This window comes from Triticum urartu, chromosome 4 (genome assembly GCF_003073215.2).
Source record: "Triticum urartu cultivar G1812 chromosome 4, Tu2.1, whole genome shotgun sequence".
NCBI classification, from domain to species: Eukaryota; Viridiplantae; Streptophyta; class Magnoliopsida; order Poales; family Poaceae; genus Triticum; species Triticum urartu.
In genome coordinates this window covers 154,037,744-154,056,448 of record NC_053025.1, presented here as the reverse complement: position 1 = coordinate 154,056,448, position 18,705 = coordinate 154,037,744, and the positions used below count along the sequence as shown (strand labels likewise).

The following is an 18,705-nucleotide window of genomic DNA, read 5'->3' as shown; positions in this document are numbered from 1 at the left end:
TTATATCGACCTTATAGAAAAGAATATTGACATTCACAATACCAAGTTTTCTTTCATTTTCTTTCTTCTTTAGAGTAATACCAATGCACCTAATTCATTCTTCGTTAGAATTTTTTGTTTTGTTTTTACGTTGTATTTGTTAAATCTTTAATATTTTTTAAAATTTTTACTAGCAACATATTTTCTTTAAGCAGGTCATTGTGTTGATCTTAATTCCACACCTCAAAGCACGTGGTGTAAGAATATTGTATAAGTCTGATATGACCAATGTATTTTTTGTGGTTTGAATTAAAAAAATCAACGTAATGGTTGTTGAAATAAAAGAGTATAATAGGTGTTTTAGTTCACACTTTTGTGTGCAAGTTTACACTTGTTCTTGCACTAGTTTACACTTGTTGTTTCACAATACTGAATTGTGCAAGGTTTGAACATTTTATGTGCAATGTTTTAATATATTTTGAATCCTCTCTATATGAAAAAAAAGTTTGACAACAAGTCTTTATTATTGTCCATCTTAGGCATATTTGCATAATACCACCCTTTTTTCCTACCCATATTTGTCTTAAGTAAAAAAAATCAAGCTTATAAAAAAATTTACTGACATTCACAATGCCAAGTTTTTTCTTTCATGTTCTTTCTTCTTTAGAGTAATACCAATGCCCATAATTCATTCTACCTTAGATTTTTTTTTGTTTATTTTGGTTTTTTTTTTATTTGTTTAAGTTTAAGCTTTTTTTAATACAACAAATTTTGTTTAACCAGGTCGTTTTGTTGATCTTAATTCCACATATTATAGCCCGTAGTGTAAGAATGTTATGGAAATACGGTATGACCAATGTAATTTATTGTGTGGTCTTAATTTTAAAAATAGCATAATGGTTGCTAAAATAAAAAAACCAGAATCAATGTTTTAATTCCCTCTTTTCTCCTCTCATTAATTTGTACAAGTATAGTGTATGCGTGTGCAAGCAAATATACTTGTTAAGAAAAGTTTTACATCCACATGCATAGTGTGTGCGCATGCACAAATGACAAATTTAGCAAGCTGATTGGATAATATACATTTTCAGGCACGTGACACATAGGTGATCCCTGAATAGATTAGAAGTCTTCCCCGCAAAAAGAAAAAAGAAAAGGAAAAGAAAAGCAGGAATAGCTCGAATTTACAAGTAAGCAATGAACAGCGGGGCGCTTACCATGAATAGGCAGTATGCATTCAAAACCGCGGTCACCATGGACGGCCAGCCGGCCACCCCTCGAAATTAAAGGCTGTGCATTTCGCATGCGTCCGGCGAGCCAAATCGCCCTGCCTCCATTGCTTCCTGATCACTCATTCCTACTCCCGGCCGGGCTCCCGGCCGGCCGGCCGGCAAGCACTACAAGATGTTGAGCTGGCTCCGTTGTTTCCCGCACGACGGCACCGTCATGGACGAGGAGAGGAAGCCCAGGCCCGGGAGGAGCGCCACTTTCAGGAAGAAGCATTGCCCCGATGCCGCACCGTCTCGGAAACGGTTCATCCGCTCGGGCACCTCGCTCACCGCGTCCTCGTCGGCACGAGCCAGCTTCGGCCGCCACTCCGTCGACGTCCCCAACTACAACCACAGCATCGTCTCGGCGCGCTCCTTCACCTTCCCTGAGCTCGCCGCCGCCACGGACTGCTTCAGCCATGCCAACCTCATCGGCGAGGGCGGCTTCGGCCGCGTCTACAGAGGCCTCATCGGCTCGTCGGCGGTGGCCGTCAAGCAGCTCGACCGCACGGGGTTCCAGGGCGACCACGAGTTCCTCGTGGAGGTGCTGGTGCTGAGCAGCCTCCTGACCCACCCCAACCTCGTCGGCCTCCTGGGCTACTGCGCCGACGGCAACCAGCGACTCCTCGTCTACCAACTCATGCCGCTCGGCTCCCTCGAAAATCACCTCTTCCTCCCCCGAGTCCCAGCGGACGGCGAAGAGAAGCCACCACCGCCGGTTCTGCCGTGGCGGACCAGGATGAGGATCGCACACGACGCCGCCCAGGGCCTGGAGTTCCTCCACGAGACTGCCAACCCGCCGGTGATCTACCGCGACCTCAAGTCCTCCAACATCCTCCTCGACGAGGGATACAATGCCAAGCTCTCCGACTTCGGCCTCGCCAAGCTGGCCACACCGATCACCCGCAACGGCAAGGGCGGCGAGGCGGAGGAGGAGAAGGACGGCCCGTCGAGGGTGATGGGCACGTACGGGTACTGCGCGCCGGAGTACGTGAGGACGGGGCACCTGACGGTGAAGTCGGACGTGTACAGCTTCGGCGTGGTGCTGCTGGAGCTCATCACCGGCAGGCGGGTCATCGACGACAGCAGGCCCTCTGGGGAGCAGAACCTGGTGGCCTGGGCGGCGCCCATGTTCAGCGAGCAGAGGAGGATGCACGAGCTGGTGGATCCGCTCCTGGGAGAAGGGCCGAGCGGCAGGGAGGTGAAGCAGGCGGTGGCGGTGGCGGCCATGTGCTTGCAGGAGGAGGACACCGTAAGGCCCATCATGTCGGACGTCGTCATGGCGCTCAGCTTTGCCGCCGACGACGACTTGCCCTCTGCTCCCAGATACACGTCACTTTAGCATATTACTATATCTGGTGGCATTGGCTAACATTGTGTGGTTTTTATCTGGTGGCATTGGCTTACATTGTGGGGTTTGCGTCTTGACAAAATGAAATAATAAAACAGGGGATTTCGGCTCAGATTTCAAGTCGCAAACCTTGCAAAATACCATGAAACTCCTACATACTCCCTCCGGTCCGAAATATAAGATCATTTAGAGATTCCAATATAGACTACATACGGAGCAAAATGAGTGAATCTACGCTCTAAATATGTGTAGTCTGTATTGAAATCTCTAAAAGGGCTTATATTTAGAAACGGAGGGAGTACATACATATACAGAAAATAAAATATCGAAGCATGGCATATTAGTTCTTACCACAGGCTGAACAAAAGGAAACTCTTTAAAGACAGGAGACTACATGTACAGCAACTGACACTCAGTTCCTGCTAGCTAGCTAGCTATGCTACATACTTTTGCCTACAGGCAGGCACAATGGAGGAGCTTTGCACCCTTCCCTAAATTCTACTGCCTCCAAAGTGGTCACCATGAATCATTAAAGGAGAATGATAGAAAAAGAAAAAAAAACTGCTTCCTATATAGATAGATACCACTGCGTTCATTTTCATCCTTCTTGGAAAGACAGACATGGAGGGACAGTCAGTCCTGGATCACAAACAAAACCAGAGGAACCATTCCACCAAGCGGACAGCATACATCTCACACTCCGCGCCGACCAACCAATAGTACGGGGGCACCAAACTATGGACGCTAATCAGAATCTGACTCAATGGCTAGTACGGATTTTGGTCGAACTGACCGTGGCTGCCCAGACAGTGAGGAAGTGCCACCAGATCTATCCCCAGCAAAGTCGTCGTCGTCATTGCCACTCATGAGAACTGAAGCTGCACACGAGGAATCAAATGTTAGACCTTTCGGTGAAAATGCAGAGGCACGATTATATGGGCCACTGCTCACTGTCTTCACAAAGTATAAAGAAGCAAAATGCTTCCACATTCATTTGTAAAAGACTTCAAATGGATGGAACAAAATCACAATAAACTGCAGAATTAAGTAGCAGAGGGTGACTTCTATCATACCATCTAAAGATGTTATTTCATTCGCAGGGTTCTTCCTTTTCTGAGAAGTATTTTTGGCATTATTTAAACTCCCATCATTCCCATATTCTGGTTGGTTTGCTGCTGGTGCTAACACCCCCAAATTAACCGTAGAAACTGGCTCGTGCAGAGATAGATTGGTAGCAGGGTAGTTTTGCACTTCACCCAGATTATCTGTTCCTTGTATTCCTGGATCATCTTGGGTAGTCGAAGGATACTCCCAAAATGACAACCCCAGATCATCAAAGTTTTCATTAAGGAAAAATGAAGTTTCATCTGGGCCTCCTGAAGTGTCAAGTGGATTGGGCGGTGGAAACTCATATCCGGTGTCATTTGCTGCGCCGCAATTCACTGTACTAGGAGACAACACCGTAGCATTTTCATCATCTGAGTCGCTCAGAACTATTGGAACATGTTCATCCCCAGGAGAAGAATTCAGATCATATACACTGCTCGTAGGGTGATCAGATTGTCCCGGTTCTGAATTATAACTTCCACCTTTAGCATCCTCATGATTAGTGTTGCTTGTATGGGTGACACATTTCCCATTTTCAAAGTCTCTACTCTGATCATTATAAGAAGTTGGTTTCAAATTAACATCCCCTTTCTTGCTAATTTCCCATTTGCCATTGTTGTTTCTCCTAATTCCCAGTTTTAGACGAGAACCCTTATTTTCAGGCAACGGTTCTTCTTTAATCTCTTGCTTTACAACACCCATGTTGGGTTTCGGTCCTGTACCTGTGGACATACAGAGAGTGCCATCTGGTAAATGCCACTGCATAAGATCCTTCAGTTCAGCTCCACCCTTAGCTCTCCAGGAACCATCTGGCTTGACATCGATTTCTGATATATCATCTCCACAGCTTTTGATCTAAATCACCAAAACGCAACAAAATCAGCATAAGATGCATAATGGAGTAACAGAGATGAGAAAACATGTACTTCATTAACAATATGGACTCACTAGCGAAGTGATGCGATTGAAATAAGGATCAATAATTAGATTCTCCAGAGAATAGTTCTTCAGGCAAATTGGGCATTGCCACTGCAGACAAGGAATACTAGTTTGATTAGAAAAAGAAAAGGTAAAAGCAACAATGATGCGAGGCAAGTAATCAAACCTTCCGTGAACGTTGATTCAGTTCCACAAAAGCTTCTAAATCAAAACAACCCATGTGGACACAGGGTTTGAACCTACCAGCTACCTTAATCCTTGAACCAGTCATCTGTCAACATAAATTAGCTTTTACATGAACGTGCTTTTCACAACATAACATTAGATCGTAAATGGCTAACTTTGTGACAAGGTCTGCAAAACATACTATAAACCAAACAATACGATGCTGCCAACATGGGATTGTATAGCATCTAGGTTAGAAATGTCATAAACAAAGTGATTCTAGGAAGATTGCACCGAGCCTTGGGTGTCATGGTACACAGAATAATGTATGATGGCAAATGCTAAATATTCAATATTCCAATGTACATGAGGTCAGGTGCAACAGACATGTCAGGGAAAGAGCAGGATTGGCAATATCATTATGGATCTAAACATTCTCATTGATGGCCAGAGTGCTTACAGGGCATCGAAGATTTACAGAGACTGAATCAGCAACAACCTCAATATCACTATCACTGTCTGCATTATCTGCCTCAGTCCCCCCACCGACACAGCGACGCACACGAGAAAGGGCATCATCAAACTTCTCACCATCCTGTTCCTTTGGTACCAAATTTAGGACCTGCCCATTATCAAAATTTTAAAAGAGGAATTAAAAGAATAAAGCAGGGTTCCAAATCTCAGGCACTTGATGGTTCCTAAGTAGCAGCTTGCTTACGGTAACTGCTGAAAGAACCATTCTGGCATTTTCCTGGAGCTTGTATAGACATTACTTTTTAACAGCACAGTTCACTTGTAACCAAGAAATATGGGCCAGGAACCATCTGGGATTTGGAACCCTTCTATAACGTGCATTATTAGAATTATGACATCTTTCATCAACCTAAAATAGCTACCCTCTTCGAGGCCTAATAATTAAGCACTAAAGATTAAAAACAAGAAAAACCAAAACATTTACAGCGTTGATGGAAAAGGGAGTGCCAAACGTGCCTATGAAAAAAAAAGATATCTAAAGTGTTTCCTGATCCAAATACCCTCTTTTGCCAAATATGTATTTCTGAAGAATATCGTGGTCAACAATGGAAATGTGAAATTGCCTTTCATGTGACACAGTATACCATAAGCAATTACCTCTTCCAGAGATCTCCTCTTGGCAATTCTGACACCCAAACAGAACGCACGAGAGTCACTTCTAGATAGAACAATCTTATTGGGACCTTCTTTCAAAAACTGTGTTAACTGGGAGCAAAAAATTGAGTAGGATCAACAAACATCCATGCAGAAAATGTATCATGAAACTAATCAACACATTTTGGCAAATCATTGTTAAGGTATAAAGTTAAAGAACAGCATGCTCCATTTCAACAAGATACTTACCATAAGACCATCATCTCTACCATTGGCCCCTAACGGCTGTGTAGCTTGCCTGCTGACAACCCGAACAGGAATACCTGAGAAAACAAATAATTTCCAAAACGAATAGTTCAGATCTAGATGAATGAACCCACAATTCAATGAGGAAAAACAGTTTTTAGCTGCCACAAAATGTTCCATGTAACCATGCTGGAAAAGACTCGGATCACACCTATATCTACAAGGCAGGAATGATGCAGAACTCAAAGTATTAAATTCCTAAATTGACAACATAGTGGCATGCATAAGTGCATTAAGCCATAGATGCATACAGGCCTGCATCCACATAAGACTCATAATAAGTTAAGGGGATGCAGCATAAAATGAGCGAATAGCATCAGTGCATGAGGGCGATCAAAATTGAATACAAAAATAAGATGAAACTGAAATTTGACTGATCCCACAAACAACAAATTGACTGACTGAATAAATAATTTCCTATAAGAGCCTGTCAATAGTATTTCAGTACAAATGGTAAGCCAATGGAAATACCATTAATTTGCATGTCAGAATGTAAAGGCCAGTGCATCCTGAAAGGAACTTTGTCATCGAGAAGGATACACCAAACCTGCAAGAAATAAATGGTGCAAAGCAAACCAAGGTCAAAAATGGATACACATAGTCCAATATTCTCTAAGATGACGCAAGATACTAGAAATTGAGCACTGTCACCATGTATTAACTCATAAGTCCCAAACATATCCTTGTTACTGATATTTGATCTTGAGGTAATTGTGCTCCTGGTACAAGAACTTGGCAGGTGCTTCCATACAATACATCAGAGCTACAATAACTTGGCCTGGACGTGCACTTGAGGTACAAATCGCTCCTGTGCTGACACATGGACGCCAATGGGGCAAAGTGCATGCGCTGAGCTGCTTGGATTCTTTGCAAAATGGCCCCTGCAAGTCTGAAAGTTTGACCGTAGTCCCCTGGGCACCATAGACATCTAATTTGGGACAATAAACCTGACTAGACCCAGTCATCTGGCTAATCTCGATCGCCTCCACCCATCGGTGTCCGACAACAATGGTAGCACTGCTGCTCAACGACCCTGCGACCGAGCTCCCTCCATCGATCGAGCGAACAGTTTCTTCTCCTGGATCATGCTCGGTTAGATAAATGGGCTGGCAGAAGTGGCCCAGTTAACCAGAGTGCTTTGTTTTTTCTCCCGGAGCAGCAACCCCTTAGACAGCACATCTAATGGTCAAAAACGCCCAAATCAGGAAAATGGACCGCCGGAAACGCTAAGCGCGTGAGATGGCTGAGATTAGGTCAGTTTTACTGACCTAAATTAGATGTCTACGGTGCCCAGGGGACCTCGACCAAAATTTCACAGACTCGCAGGGGCCATTTTGCAAAGAATCTGAGCAGCCCAGCGCATGCACTTTGCCCCGCTGGCGTCCATGTGTCAGCACAGGAGTGATTTGTACCTCAAGTGCACGTCCAGGCCAAGTTATTGTACCTCCGCTGTAGGTTTTGTAAGTTTTTGTATGAAACTGAGCCCACCAGCCAAGTTCTTGTACCAGGAGCACAATTACCTCTTTGATCTTTTTAGCAATGCACCAACTCCGTCTCAAAATATAAGACATTTTTTTAGGCAAAACTAGCCTACAAAAACGTCTTATACTTTGAGACAGAGGTAGTATCTAATAATATATGATCATACAAATGGTTATTTAAAGTAAATCATGAACAAACCTAATAGTTCAAGGAAACGAAGAAGGAAACGAAATTAACCTGAATGTCATATTCAGCTTTCTGTAGCATTTCCCTATTAGCTCTTGATAACGGAAAGGTTTTCTCAATATACTGTACAGTATATGACCTGAACATAAGCATGAATCACAAACAAAAACTATGCAAATCGCAGAAGTATCATGGTTCAGCTAACTTGTACAGTGACATAAAACAATTTGTGGTCATCTAGTTACTCAAATCTCATGGTACCAACATGTTCATTAGATGTACAACCACCGTACAATGTTTACTTCTTATAGACAACGAAGGAATAATCATGAACAGAACCATCTGAGGTTGTAAAGCAAGAAAAAAGACACAGAGCCCGCTTCTCATCCATAATTAATGTGATCGAGTACCTGGGTTCTAAGTATTGAGGTAAGATCGCTCAAGCAATAATATCACCACAGCAGACAAAACACAAAGTAATTACTAGCAGATAATGTCTGACACATGGTGAACAAAAATCCCTAACAGGATATACTGAATGGTTTCTAGACCTTGCTTTGGCACCCTGATAAACATATTATGAATGATGAGGCATGGTATAATCACTTCTTTGCACTCAAACTTTACCGGACTCATTTGAGATCGCTCTACAAAAAAGGAGATGCCAGCGGAGTTACAACAGTAATTAAGAACAATAATTTTTTGCTTATTAGACATTTTGCAACATGGTACAGTTGAAGAGATTCTGGAAGATATTCCGCGGCACATAAAACAGAATGATGAAGGAAAATACTTGCTCCCCCACAAGGCCAATCAACAGGGCACAGAGGCTCCTGGTCAGAATGATGAAGGAAAATACTTGCTCCCCCACAAGGCCAATCAACAGGGCACAGAGGCTCCTGGTCATTGACGGGTAAAGGGAGGTAGAGGAGGTGAAAATCAAAAATGTACTTTGGAGACAAATAATGCATGACTTACCCATCTGCCATTATGTTCGAAGGAGCTATTGACACTGGAAATAATGGGTGGTTAATAGTGACCCAGAAACTGCAAATTGCAGAAGGAAAATATGTCAGAACAATCGGCCATTTAGTATTAAGACTTCTAAGCTACAAATGCAGAAAAGGCAGTCATTCAGAGCGGGGGGAAAAGAGCGGACATAAAAGAGATGCAGGAAAATCAGTTCTAAGTTGCACAGTAATGAGAGTTTCATACATGATTACAATTAATGCTACAGGACGACCCAGATAATCTAATTCAACTAATAGAATGCATGAACACTATCCAATACAAATAAACTGAAACATCACATGATTAATAGCACTTGCACATCACCAAAAATTAAAACTAATTAAACAAGTAAATAGTGAGCATGCATCATTCAGCAAGGGTTTGCTATTAAACTGAAGGTTAGAACAACTTACGGGTCTGCCCTGCTGACTCGGCACATCTCACAATAGAAACTGGAAGGTAGTTCTTGAGGAGCAGTATCTGCAGTCTTCTCAGGTATGATGACACAATCAATATGTTGCCATACACTGCATCTTGGATGATCACACTGAAAAGGACCAAACAAAACATGAAGGAAATAGAAGCAGTAAAACCTGTCAAGAACAAAATTACAGAATGCTACAGATCTCTAAATTATGGAATAATGAAACACTTAAGTGTTACACTTCATAAAATGTTGATGTTACACGTAGATGCAATCTTCTTTTACAAAACAGAGAGTAATCGATGGCAATTAGCTCCTTTGAAGTTTCACGATACATAAAGATCACTGCTTTGAAGTTCCAGAATATGCAAAATGCCAAAGCTAACTGCTATGATAATTCAACAAACAATTCTTAAAATTAACAGGATTAATGGACAAATTTTAAAGATCTTATTGAACTAGTTGGAGGTGATGAATAACAGAACCTAGCAGCCATATAATCATACTTGTCATGGGAACTGTACCTGAATCATGGACCCAGTGGCCTAACAGGATTAATGAACAAATTTTAAAGATCTTACTGAACTAGTTGGAGGTGATGAATAACAGAACCTAGCAGTCATATAATCATACTTGTCATGGGAACTGTACCTGAATCATGGACCCAGTGGCCATGGAACTACCACAGGGGCAACGGACCTTGATATCCAGCTGAGCAGAATCATCTGGGTTTTTCATAGGCATTACACTGTACCCCAGCTCATTCTGGTTTCCAGAAGCTGAAACAGCATTTGCAGGCTCGCGCATTTTTCTAGAAGTAGTAAGCACAAATCAAGAGAGACTTGTAAGGCTCAATCCAGATAATAGAAACACAACATAATGATATGAAGAAATGCAACCTCACCTAAAAGTGTCCTCAACTATTTTCACTACCGTTTCTTTTCCAACCATCAGTCTGTTTGGTAAGCCATCAATTTTGGAGGCTACAAAAACAAAATGGAAGTGATACCTTAGGACCTCCTGGCAGAAACACTGGTCTAACAATATCACTGAGAAAAAATTGTGATGTACCTTGATCCTGTTGATCGGATAATATTGCAACAATTTTATCCACTAGTTCCTGTAAAGCAAAATACCAAAACGAAGTTGTTCAGGAGTAAATGAATATTCTACTCCCTCTGTTCACAAATATAAGCTGTTTTGGATATTTCAATATGGACTACATACAGACTGAAATGAGTGAGCAAACACACTAAAACGTGTCTATATACATCCGATTCAGAAAAAAGTTAGAACATCGTATATTTGTGAACGGAGGGAGTAACATATAATACTACAAGACGCATGGAAATTAATCAGTTCCAGAAAAAAAATCCATGAAAATCCAATCTATTCCGTGCTTACGAACAATAAAGAGAGCCTAGAAGCATATGACCAATGGATAGTAAATCAATACCTGGAATTTCATTGTGTAAAAAGCGTAGATATACCAAAAAAAGAAGAAGCTGTGAACAAACCTGTTTCTTTCCATGCTTTGAAAGTCCAATCTTACACAGGACATCCTTTAGCTCTTTTAACCGGAAGTGCTTCAGCTTGTCCTACAAAAATGAAAAAAACATTTATTCGATAGGCCAGATGATAGACTGATAGTCATTCTCATCCCTCTGCTTTGTAAGATATAAGCATCTTGCCAACATCAGACCGGGTATTCATACTACACTGTCCCCATTAATTCTGCATAAAGGGTAATGCAAACACGGACAAGTTCTACCAGGTGATCTGTTGCGAGGGGGCAAAAAGGGGGCGCATTTTGGCTATTGATATGACCAATCGAGAGTGCTTTTTGTCCCTAGCCGGATAAACAGGGGATTAAACAGAGGGATTTCAAATCTAATCAAATGAGCGCAGAAATTATAGGCTATCAGAGGGGATCATCGGAGAGGGCTTTAGAACCCATCGTCAACAGATTGAGCGCGCAGACGCATATACGTAAGAGGAAGGAAAGGGCACAGACGGTCGCCGTGTCATACCTTGCAGGCGGCGAGCACTGGATCGCCGCCGGGCGCCGACGCCATGGCGGCGGTTTTTCCTGGATTCCGATGGGCGGGCGGCCGAGAAAGGAGGAGGGAGGAACGGCAGCGGTTTGGGTGGGGCGACGGAAGGGGGTCGGGAGGTGGGAGAAGGTACCGGAATGATCGCCGCCGCACGAGGGCACGGGAGAGGGGTAGTGTTGGTGTGCGGCGGCGGGCCGGCGGGCGTTACTTGCTGCTGCGCTGCACTTTTTTTTGGTGGTGGGGCGAGGAAGGGGTCGGATCTGCAAGCGACACGTGTACCCTGCAAGGGCTAGCTCGAATCTCAAAGCGCTCTCCCCCACCACCGTATGCTCTCTGTTCCTGTCCTTCCGGTATGCATTTCCTCCTGAACACAAGGCGGATAGATTTTCTGGCACTGGTATCTTTCTTTGTTCCTGCTCTCTTCAGAAGCGTACTACTCCTACATTTAAGGAGTATAGTGCCTTATTTAAATTTAAGACATGCTTAATATCCTGTCGAATTTGTCATGTATGACATTTTTATCTTTCAATTAATGTTTGGTTACGAGCGTAGATTTTTCACTAGACGACTTAAAGCATCTTTGACCCTATAGGGATATCCGACAAAACTTAGAGCTGTTAGAGCTATTGAAGAGTGAGAGAAGCGTATTGCCTTATCTCTGACAAGGAGCCTTCGTGATAATAAATATAGGAGATCACATCAAGTATTTCAAGTGCAGGGTAAATGTAAAGTCCTTTTAGAAGATTCCACGATCTAATCTAGAGTTAACGACCTATCCCTCGTGTGCCTGGATCGGTTACATGATACAGAATATGATACGAGCATCTCTAGTTGAACCAACGAGAAATTCTTAAAGTTAGTACAAAGTTGAGTCATCCATTTTGAAACGGAGGGAGTAACTTAAAGCAGTCTAATTCATTCACGAAATACATTGAAGTCCTAGAAAATTACCATGGCGAAGAGGAAACACCCCCTCATTTTTAAATATTCGGCACAAAACTACCTCAAACTATTCCATTTTTGGCAGGAGGAGACTTCCATTTGCACCGTCGACGGTGGGCACGATTCACCGCCTTCCGCGCTTACCTTCGGCTCCACTGAACTCCTCACTGGCCTCTTTGAGAGGTTGCCTCTTTCGCAACATCCACAAGAGCACACGTTGTTGTCGTCGTTCTCTCCCACCACCGAGTCACTCCCCGAACCACCTTCGGGCACAAATGCATTTCTCGGCTGTCGCTACACCTCACTCTTGTTGGAAATATGCCCTAGAGGCAATAACAAATTGGTTATTATTATATTTCCTTATTCATGATAATCGTTTATTATCCATGCTAGAATTGTATTGATAGGAAACTCAGATACATGTGTGGATACATAGACAACACCATGTCCCTATTAAGCCTCTAGTTGACTAGCTCGTTAATCAATAGATGGTTACGGTTTCCTGACCATGGACATTGAATGTCGTTGATAACGGGATCACATCATTAGGAGAATGATGTGATGGACAAGACCCAATCCTAAGCCTAGCACAAGATCGTGTAGTTCGTATGCTAAAGCTTTTCTAATGTTGAGTATCATTTCCTTAGACCATGAGATTGTGCAACTCCCGGATACCGTAGGAGTGCTTTGGGTGTGCCAAACGTCACAACGTAACTGGGTGGCTATAAAGGTGCACTACGGGTATCTCCAAAAGTGTCTGTTGGGTTGGCACGAATCGAGACTGGGATTTGTCACTCCGTGTAACGGAGAGGTATCTCTGGGCCCACTCGGTAGGACATCATCATAATGTGCACAATGTGACCAAGGAGTTGATCACGGGATGATGTGTTACGGAACGAGTAAAGAGACTTGCCGGTAACGAGATTGAACAAGGTATCGGAATACCGACGATCGAATCTCGGGCAAGTACTATACCGCTAGACAAAGGGAATTGTATACGGAATTGATTGAATCCTTGACATCGTGGTTCATCCGATGAGATCATCGTGGATCATGTGGGAACCAACATGGGCATCCAGATCCCGCTGTTGGTTATTGACCGGAGAGTTGTCTCGGCCATGTCTGCATGACTCCCGAGCCCGTAGGGTCTACACACTTAAGGTTCGATGACGCTAGGGTTATAGGGAAAGTATGTACGCGGTTACCGAATGTTGTTCGAAGTCCCAGATGAGATCCCGGACGTCACGAGGAGTTCCGGAATGGTCTGGAGGTAAAGATTTATATACGGGAAGTCCCGTTTTGGTCACCGGAAAAGTTTCGGGTGCTATCGGTAACATACCGGGACCACCGGGAGGGTCCCAGGGGTCCACCAGGTGGGGCCACCAGCCCTAGAAGGCTGTGTGGGCCAAGTGTGGGAGGGGACCAGCCCCTGGTGGGCTGGTGCGCCCCCCACCAAGGCCCACGGCGCAAGGGAGAGTGGGAGGGGGCAAACCCTAGGTCCAGATGGGCCTTAAGGCCCACCCTAGGTGTGCCCCCCCTCTCTCCCCCCTTGGCCGCCACCCTAGATGGGTTTTGGGGCTGCCGCCATCCCTAGGGAGGGAACCCTAGATGGGGGCGCAACCCCTCCCCTTCCCCTATATATACTTGAGGTATTGGGGGCTGCAAGACAGACGAGATCATCTCTCTCTTGGCGCAGCCCTACCTCTCTCCCTCCTCGTCTCTCTTAGTGCTTGGCGAAGCCCTGCTGGAGTTCCGCGCTCCTCCACCACCACCACGCCATCGTGCTGCTGCTGGACGGAGTCTTCCCAACCTCTCCTTCTCCCCTTGCTGGATCAAGGCGTGGGAGACGTCACCGGGATGCACGTGTGTTGAACGCGGAGGCGCTGTTGTTCGGCGCTTAGATCGGAATCAACCGCGATCTGAATCGCTGCGAGTATGACTCCTTCATCCGCGTTCTTGCAACGCTTCCGCTTAGCGATCTACAAGGGTATGTAGATGCACTCCCCTTCCCCTCGTTGCTAGATTACTCCATAGATTGATCTTGGTGATGCGTAGAAAATTTTAAATTTCTGCTACGATCCCCAACAGTGGCATCATGAGCTAGGTCTATGTGTAGTTTCTATGCACGAGTAGAACACAAGTTGTTGTGGGCGTCGATTTTGTCAATTTACTTGTCGTTACTAGTCTTATCTTGATTCGGCGACATCGTGGGATGAAGCGGCCCGGACCGACCTTACACGTACTCTTACGTGAGACTGGTTCCACCGACTGACATGCACTAATTGCATAAGGTGGCTAGCGGGTGTCTGTCTCTCCCACTTTAGTCGGATCGGATTCGATGAAAAGGGTCCTTATGAAGGATAAATAGAAATTGGCATATCACGTTGTGGTTTTGGCGTAGGTAAGAAACGTTCTTGCTAGAAACCTATAGCGGCCACGTAAAAACTTGCAACAACAATTAGAGGACGTCTAACTTGTTTTTGCAGCATGTGCCATGTGATGTGATATGGCCAAAAGGATGTGATGAATGATATATGTGATGTATGAGATTGATCATGTTCTTGTAATAGGAATCACGACTTGCATGTCGATGAGTATGACAACCGGCAGGAGCCATAGGAGTTGTCTTAATTTATTTATGACCTGCGTGTCAACATAAACATCATGTAATTACTTTACTTTATTGCTAAAGCGTTAGCCATAGTAGTAGAAGTAATAGATGACGAGACAACTTCAAGAAGACATGATGATGGAGATCATGGTGTCATGCCGGTGACAACGATGATCATGGAGCCCAAAGATGGAGATCATAAGGAGCAAAATGATATTGGCCATATCATGTCACTATTTGATTACATGTGATGTTTATCATGTTTTACATCTTATTTGCTTAGAACGACGATAGCTTAAATAAGATGATCCCTCGCAATAATTTCAAGAAAGTGTTCCCCCTAACTGTGCACCATTGTGAAGGTTCGTTGTTTCGAAGCACCACGTGATGATCGGGTGTGATAGATTCTAACGTTCGAATACAACAGGTGTAAGCCAGATTTACACACGCAATACACTTAGGTTGACTTGACGAGCCTAGCATGTACAGACATGGCCTCGGAACACGGAAGACCGAAAGGTCGAGTATGAGTCGTATAGAAGATACGATCAACATGAATATGTTCACCGACGTTGACTAGTCCGTCTCACGTGATGATCGGACACGACCTAGTTGACTCGGATCATGTTTCACTTAGATGACTAGAGGGATGTCTATCTGAGTGGGAGTTCATTAAATAATTTGATTATATGAACTTAATTATCATGAACATAGTCTAAATTGTCTTTGCAAATATGTTGTAGATAAATAGCTCACGTTGTAGCTCCCTGTTTAATACGTTCCTAGAGAAAGACTAAGTTGAAAGATATTGTAAGCAATGATGCGGACTGGGTCCGTAGTCCGAGGAGTGTCCTCACTGCTACACAGAAGGCTTACGTCTTTGATGCACCGCTCGATGTGCAAACCCCTACAACGTCGTTTGTGGATGTTGTGAACACCTGACAGACACATCCTGATGACTACTTAATAGTTTAGTGCACCGTACTTTACGGCTTAGAATCGGGATTCCAATGACGTTTTGAACGCCATAAGACATATGAGATATTCCAAGAGCTGAAATTAGGATTTCAGACTCATGCCCGTGTTGAGAGGTATGAGACATCTGACAAGTTCTTTTGCCACCAAGATGGAGGAGAATAGCTCAACTAGTGGGCATGTGCCCAGAATGTCTGGGTGCTACAATCACTTAAATCAAGTGGGACTTAAACTTCCAGATAAGATAGTGATTGATAGAGTTCTCTAGCCACTATCACTAAGCTACTAGATCTTCGTGATGAACTATGACATGCAAGGGATGGAGTTGATCCCGGAGCTGTTCGTGGTGCTTAAGACCGCAAAAGGTAGAAATCAAGAAGGAGCATCAAGTGTTGATGGTTTAACAAGACCACTGGTTTCAAGAAGGGCAAGGGCCAGAAGGGAAACTTCATGGATGGCAAACCAGTTGCCGCTCCAGTGAAAGAACCCAAGGTTGAACCCAAACCCGAGACTAAGTGCTTCTATTGTAAGGGGAACGGTCACTGGTAGCGGAATTACCCCAAATGCATGGTAGATAAGAAGGCTGGCAACTTCAACAAAGTATATACATGTTATTAATGTGTACCTCACTAGTACTCCTGGTAGCACCTGGGTATTGGATACCGGTTCAGTTGCTATTATTGGTGACTTGAAGCAAAAGCTACGGACTAAACGGAGACTGGCTAAGGGCGAGGTGACGGTGTGTGTTGGAAGTGTTTACAAAGTTGATGAGATCACCATCGCACGCTCCATCTGCCTTCGGGATTAGTATTGAACCTAGATAAATGTTATCAGGTGTCTACGTTGAGCATGAATATGATTAGATCATGTTCATTGCAATACTGTTATTCATTTAAGTTAGAGAATAATGATTATTCTGTTTACATGAATAATACCTTTCATGGTCATGCACCCTATGTGAATGGTTCAGTGAATCTCGGTCGTAGTAATACATATGTTCACGCTAAAAGATGTAGATAGTACCACTTTTGTTGGGGAACGTAGTAATTTCAAAAAATTTCCTACGCACACGCAAGATCATGGTGATGCATAGCAACGAGAGGGGAGAGTGTTGTCTACGTACCCTCGTAGACCGAAGCGGAAGCGTTGACGCAACGTAGAGGAAGTAGTCGTACGTCTTCCCGATCCGACCGATCCAAGCACCGTTACTCCGGCACCTCCGAGTTCTTAGCACACGTACAGCTCGATGACGCTCCCCGGGCTCCGATCCAGCAAAGCTTCGGGGATGAGTTCCGTCAGCACGACGGCGTGGTGACGATGATGATGTTCTACACGCAGGGCTTCGCCTAAGCACTGCAACGATATGACCGAGGTGGAATATGGTGGAGGGGGGCACCGCACACGGCTAAGGAACGATCACGAAGATCAACTTGTGTTCATGGGGTGCCCCTTGCCTCAGTATATAAAGGATGGAGGAGGAGGAGGCCGGCCAAGGCAATTGGTGCGGCCAGGATGTGCGGAGTCCTACTAGGACTCCAAGTCCTAGTAGGAGTCCACCAAGAGGGGAGGAAGGGAGAAGGAAGTGGAGGAGAAGGAAAGGTGGCCGGCCCCCTTTTCCCTAGTCCAATTCGGACCAGAGGGGAGGGGGGCGCAGCAGCCCCTTGGCCCTTTCTCCTCTTCCCACTAAAGCCCACCAAGGCCCATTGCTTCTCCCGTAACTACCCGGTACTCCGAAAAATACCCGAATCACTCGGAACCTTTCTGATGTCCGAATATAGTCGTCCAATATATCGATCTTTACGTCTCGACCATTTCGAGACTCCTCGTCATGTCCCCGATCTCATCCGGGACTCTGAACTCCTTCGGTACATCAAAACTCATAAACTCATAATATAACTGTCATCGAAACCTTAAGCGTGCGGACCCTACGGTTTGAGAACAATGTAGACATGACCGAGACACGTCTCCGGTCAATAACCAATAGCGGGACCTAGATGCCCATATTGGCTCCTACATATTCTACGAAGATCTTTATCGGTCAGACCGCATAACAACATACGTTGTTCCCTTTGTCATCGGTATGTTACTTGCCCGGGATTCGATCGTCGGTATCCAATACCTAGTTCAATCTCATTGCCGGCAAGTCTCTTTACTCGTTCCGTAATACATCATTTCGCAACTAACTCATTAGTTGCAAGGCTTAAGTGATGTGCATTACCGAGAGGGCCCAGAGATACCTCTCCGACAATCGGAGTGACAAATCCTAATCTCGAAATATGCCAACCCAACATGTACCTTTGGAGACACCTGTAGAGCACCTTTATAATCACCCAGTTACGTTGTGACGTTTGGTAGCACACAAAGTGTTCCTCCGGCAAACGGGAGTTGCATAATCTCATAGTCATAGGAACATGTATAAGTCATGAAGAAAGCAATAGCAACATACTTAAATGATCGGGTGCTAAGCTAATGGAATGGGTCATGTCAATCAGATCATTCACTTAATGATGTGATCCCGTTAATCAAATGACAACTCATGTCTATGGTTAGGAAACATAACCATCTTTGATCAACGAGCTAGTCAAGTAGAGGCATACTAGTGACACTCTGTTTGTCTATGTATTCACACATGTATTATGTTTCCGGTTAATACAATTCTAGCATGAATAATAAACATTTATCATGTAATAAGGAAATAAATAATAACTTTATTATTGCCTCTAGGGCATATTTCCTTCACCACTTTCTTGTGGCACTGCCGCTTAGGTCATATTGGT

General features: G+C 44.1%; 2 protein-coding genes across 4 annotated transcripts; one reads left to right on the top strand and one right to left on the bottom strand.

Moving 5' to 3' along the window:
* Window positions 1-1,301: 1,301 nt before the first annotated feature.
* LOC125551182 (probable serine/threonine-protein kinase PBL25) lies at window positions 1,302-2,779 on the top strand. The gene has a single exon (XM_048714339.1). It carries the CDS (start codon window positions 1,384-1,386, stop codon window positions 2,587-2,589), a length of 1,206 nt encoding a protein of 401 aa, XP_048570296.1. The 5' UTR covers window positions 1,302-1,383; the 3' UTR covers window positions 2,590-2,779.
* A 147-nt stretch (window positions 2,780-2,926) lies between these two features.
* Window positions 2,927-11,621, bottom strand: LOC125551181 (E3 SUMO-protein ligase SIZ2-like). Of its 3 annotated transcripts, none has more exons than XM_048714338.1 (16): window positions 11,377-11,621; window positions 10,864-10,944; window positions 10,418-10,466; window positions 10,251-10,329; window positions 9,998-10,157; window positions 9,336-9,469; window positions 8,890-8,958; window positions 7,963-8,050; window positions 6,715-6,790; window positions 6,187-6,260; window positions 5,941-6,048; window positions 5,270-5,431; window positions 4,811-4,915; window positions 4,654-4,734; window positions 4,428-4,560; window positions 2,927-3,476 (listed from the first exon to the last, which is right to left on the bottom strand). In XM_048714338.1, the coding sequence occupies exons 1-16, from the start codon at window positions 11,419-11,421 to the stop codon at window positions 3,343-3,345; spliced, it is 1,578 nt and encodes a 525-aa protein (XP_048570295.1). In that variant the 5' UTR covers window positions 11,422-11,621; the 3' UTR covers window positions 2,927-3,342. The 3 variants fall into 3 exon arrangements, with proteins under 3 accessions (XP_048570295.1, XP_048570293.1, XP_048570294.1); XM_048714336.1 differs by having other exon boundaries at window positions 3,672-4,560; window positions 11,377-11,620; XM_048714337.1 differs by lacking the exons at window positions 9,998-10,157; window positions 10,251-10,329; window positions 10,418-10,466; window positions 10,864-10,944; window positions 11,377-11,621 and adding an exon at window positions 9,871-9,894 and having other exon boundaries at window positions 3,672-4,560.
* Between the last annotated feature and the right edge of the window lie 7,084 nt (window positions 11,622-18,705).

Coding starts and splice junctions, on each gene's coding strand:
- LOC125551182 (XM_048714339.1), top strand. CDS start 1,384: ATGTTGAGCTGGCTCCGTTGTTTCCCGCACGACGGCACCGTCATGGAC.
- LOC125551181 (XM_048714336.1), bottom strand. CDS start 11,421: ATGGCGTCGGCGCCCGGCGGCGATCCAGTGCTCGCCGCCTGCAAG. Junction 10,467..10,863: donor CAAAGCATGGAAAGAAACAG/GTTTGTTCACAG, acceptor TTTGCTTTACAG/GAACTAGTGGATAAAATTGT. Junction 6,261..6,714: donor TTCTGACATGCAAATTAATG/GTATTTCCATTG, acceptor TTGTTTTCTCAG/GTATTCCTGTTCGGGTTGTC.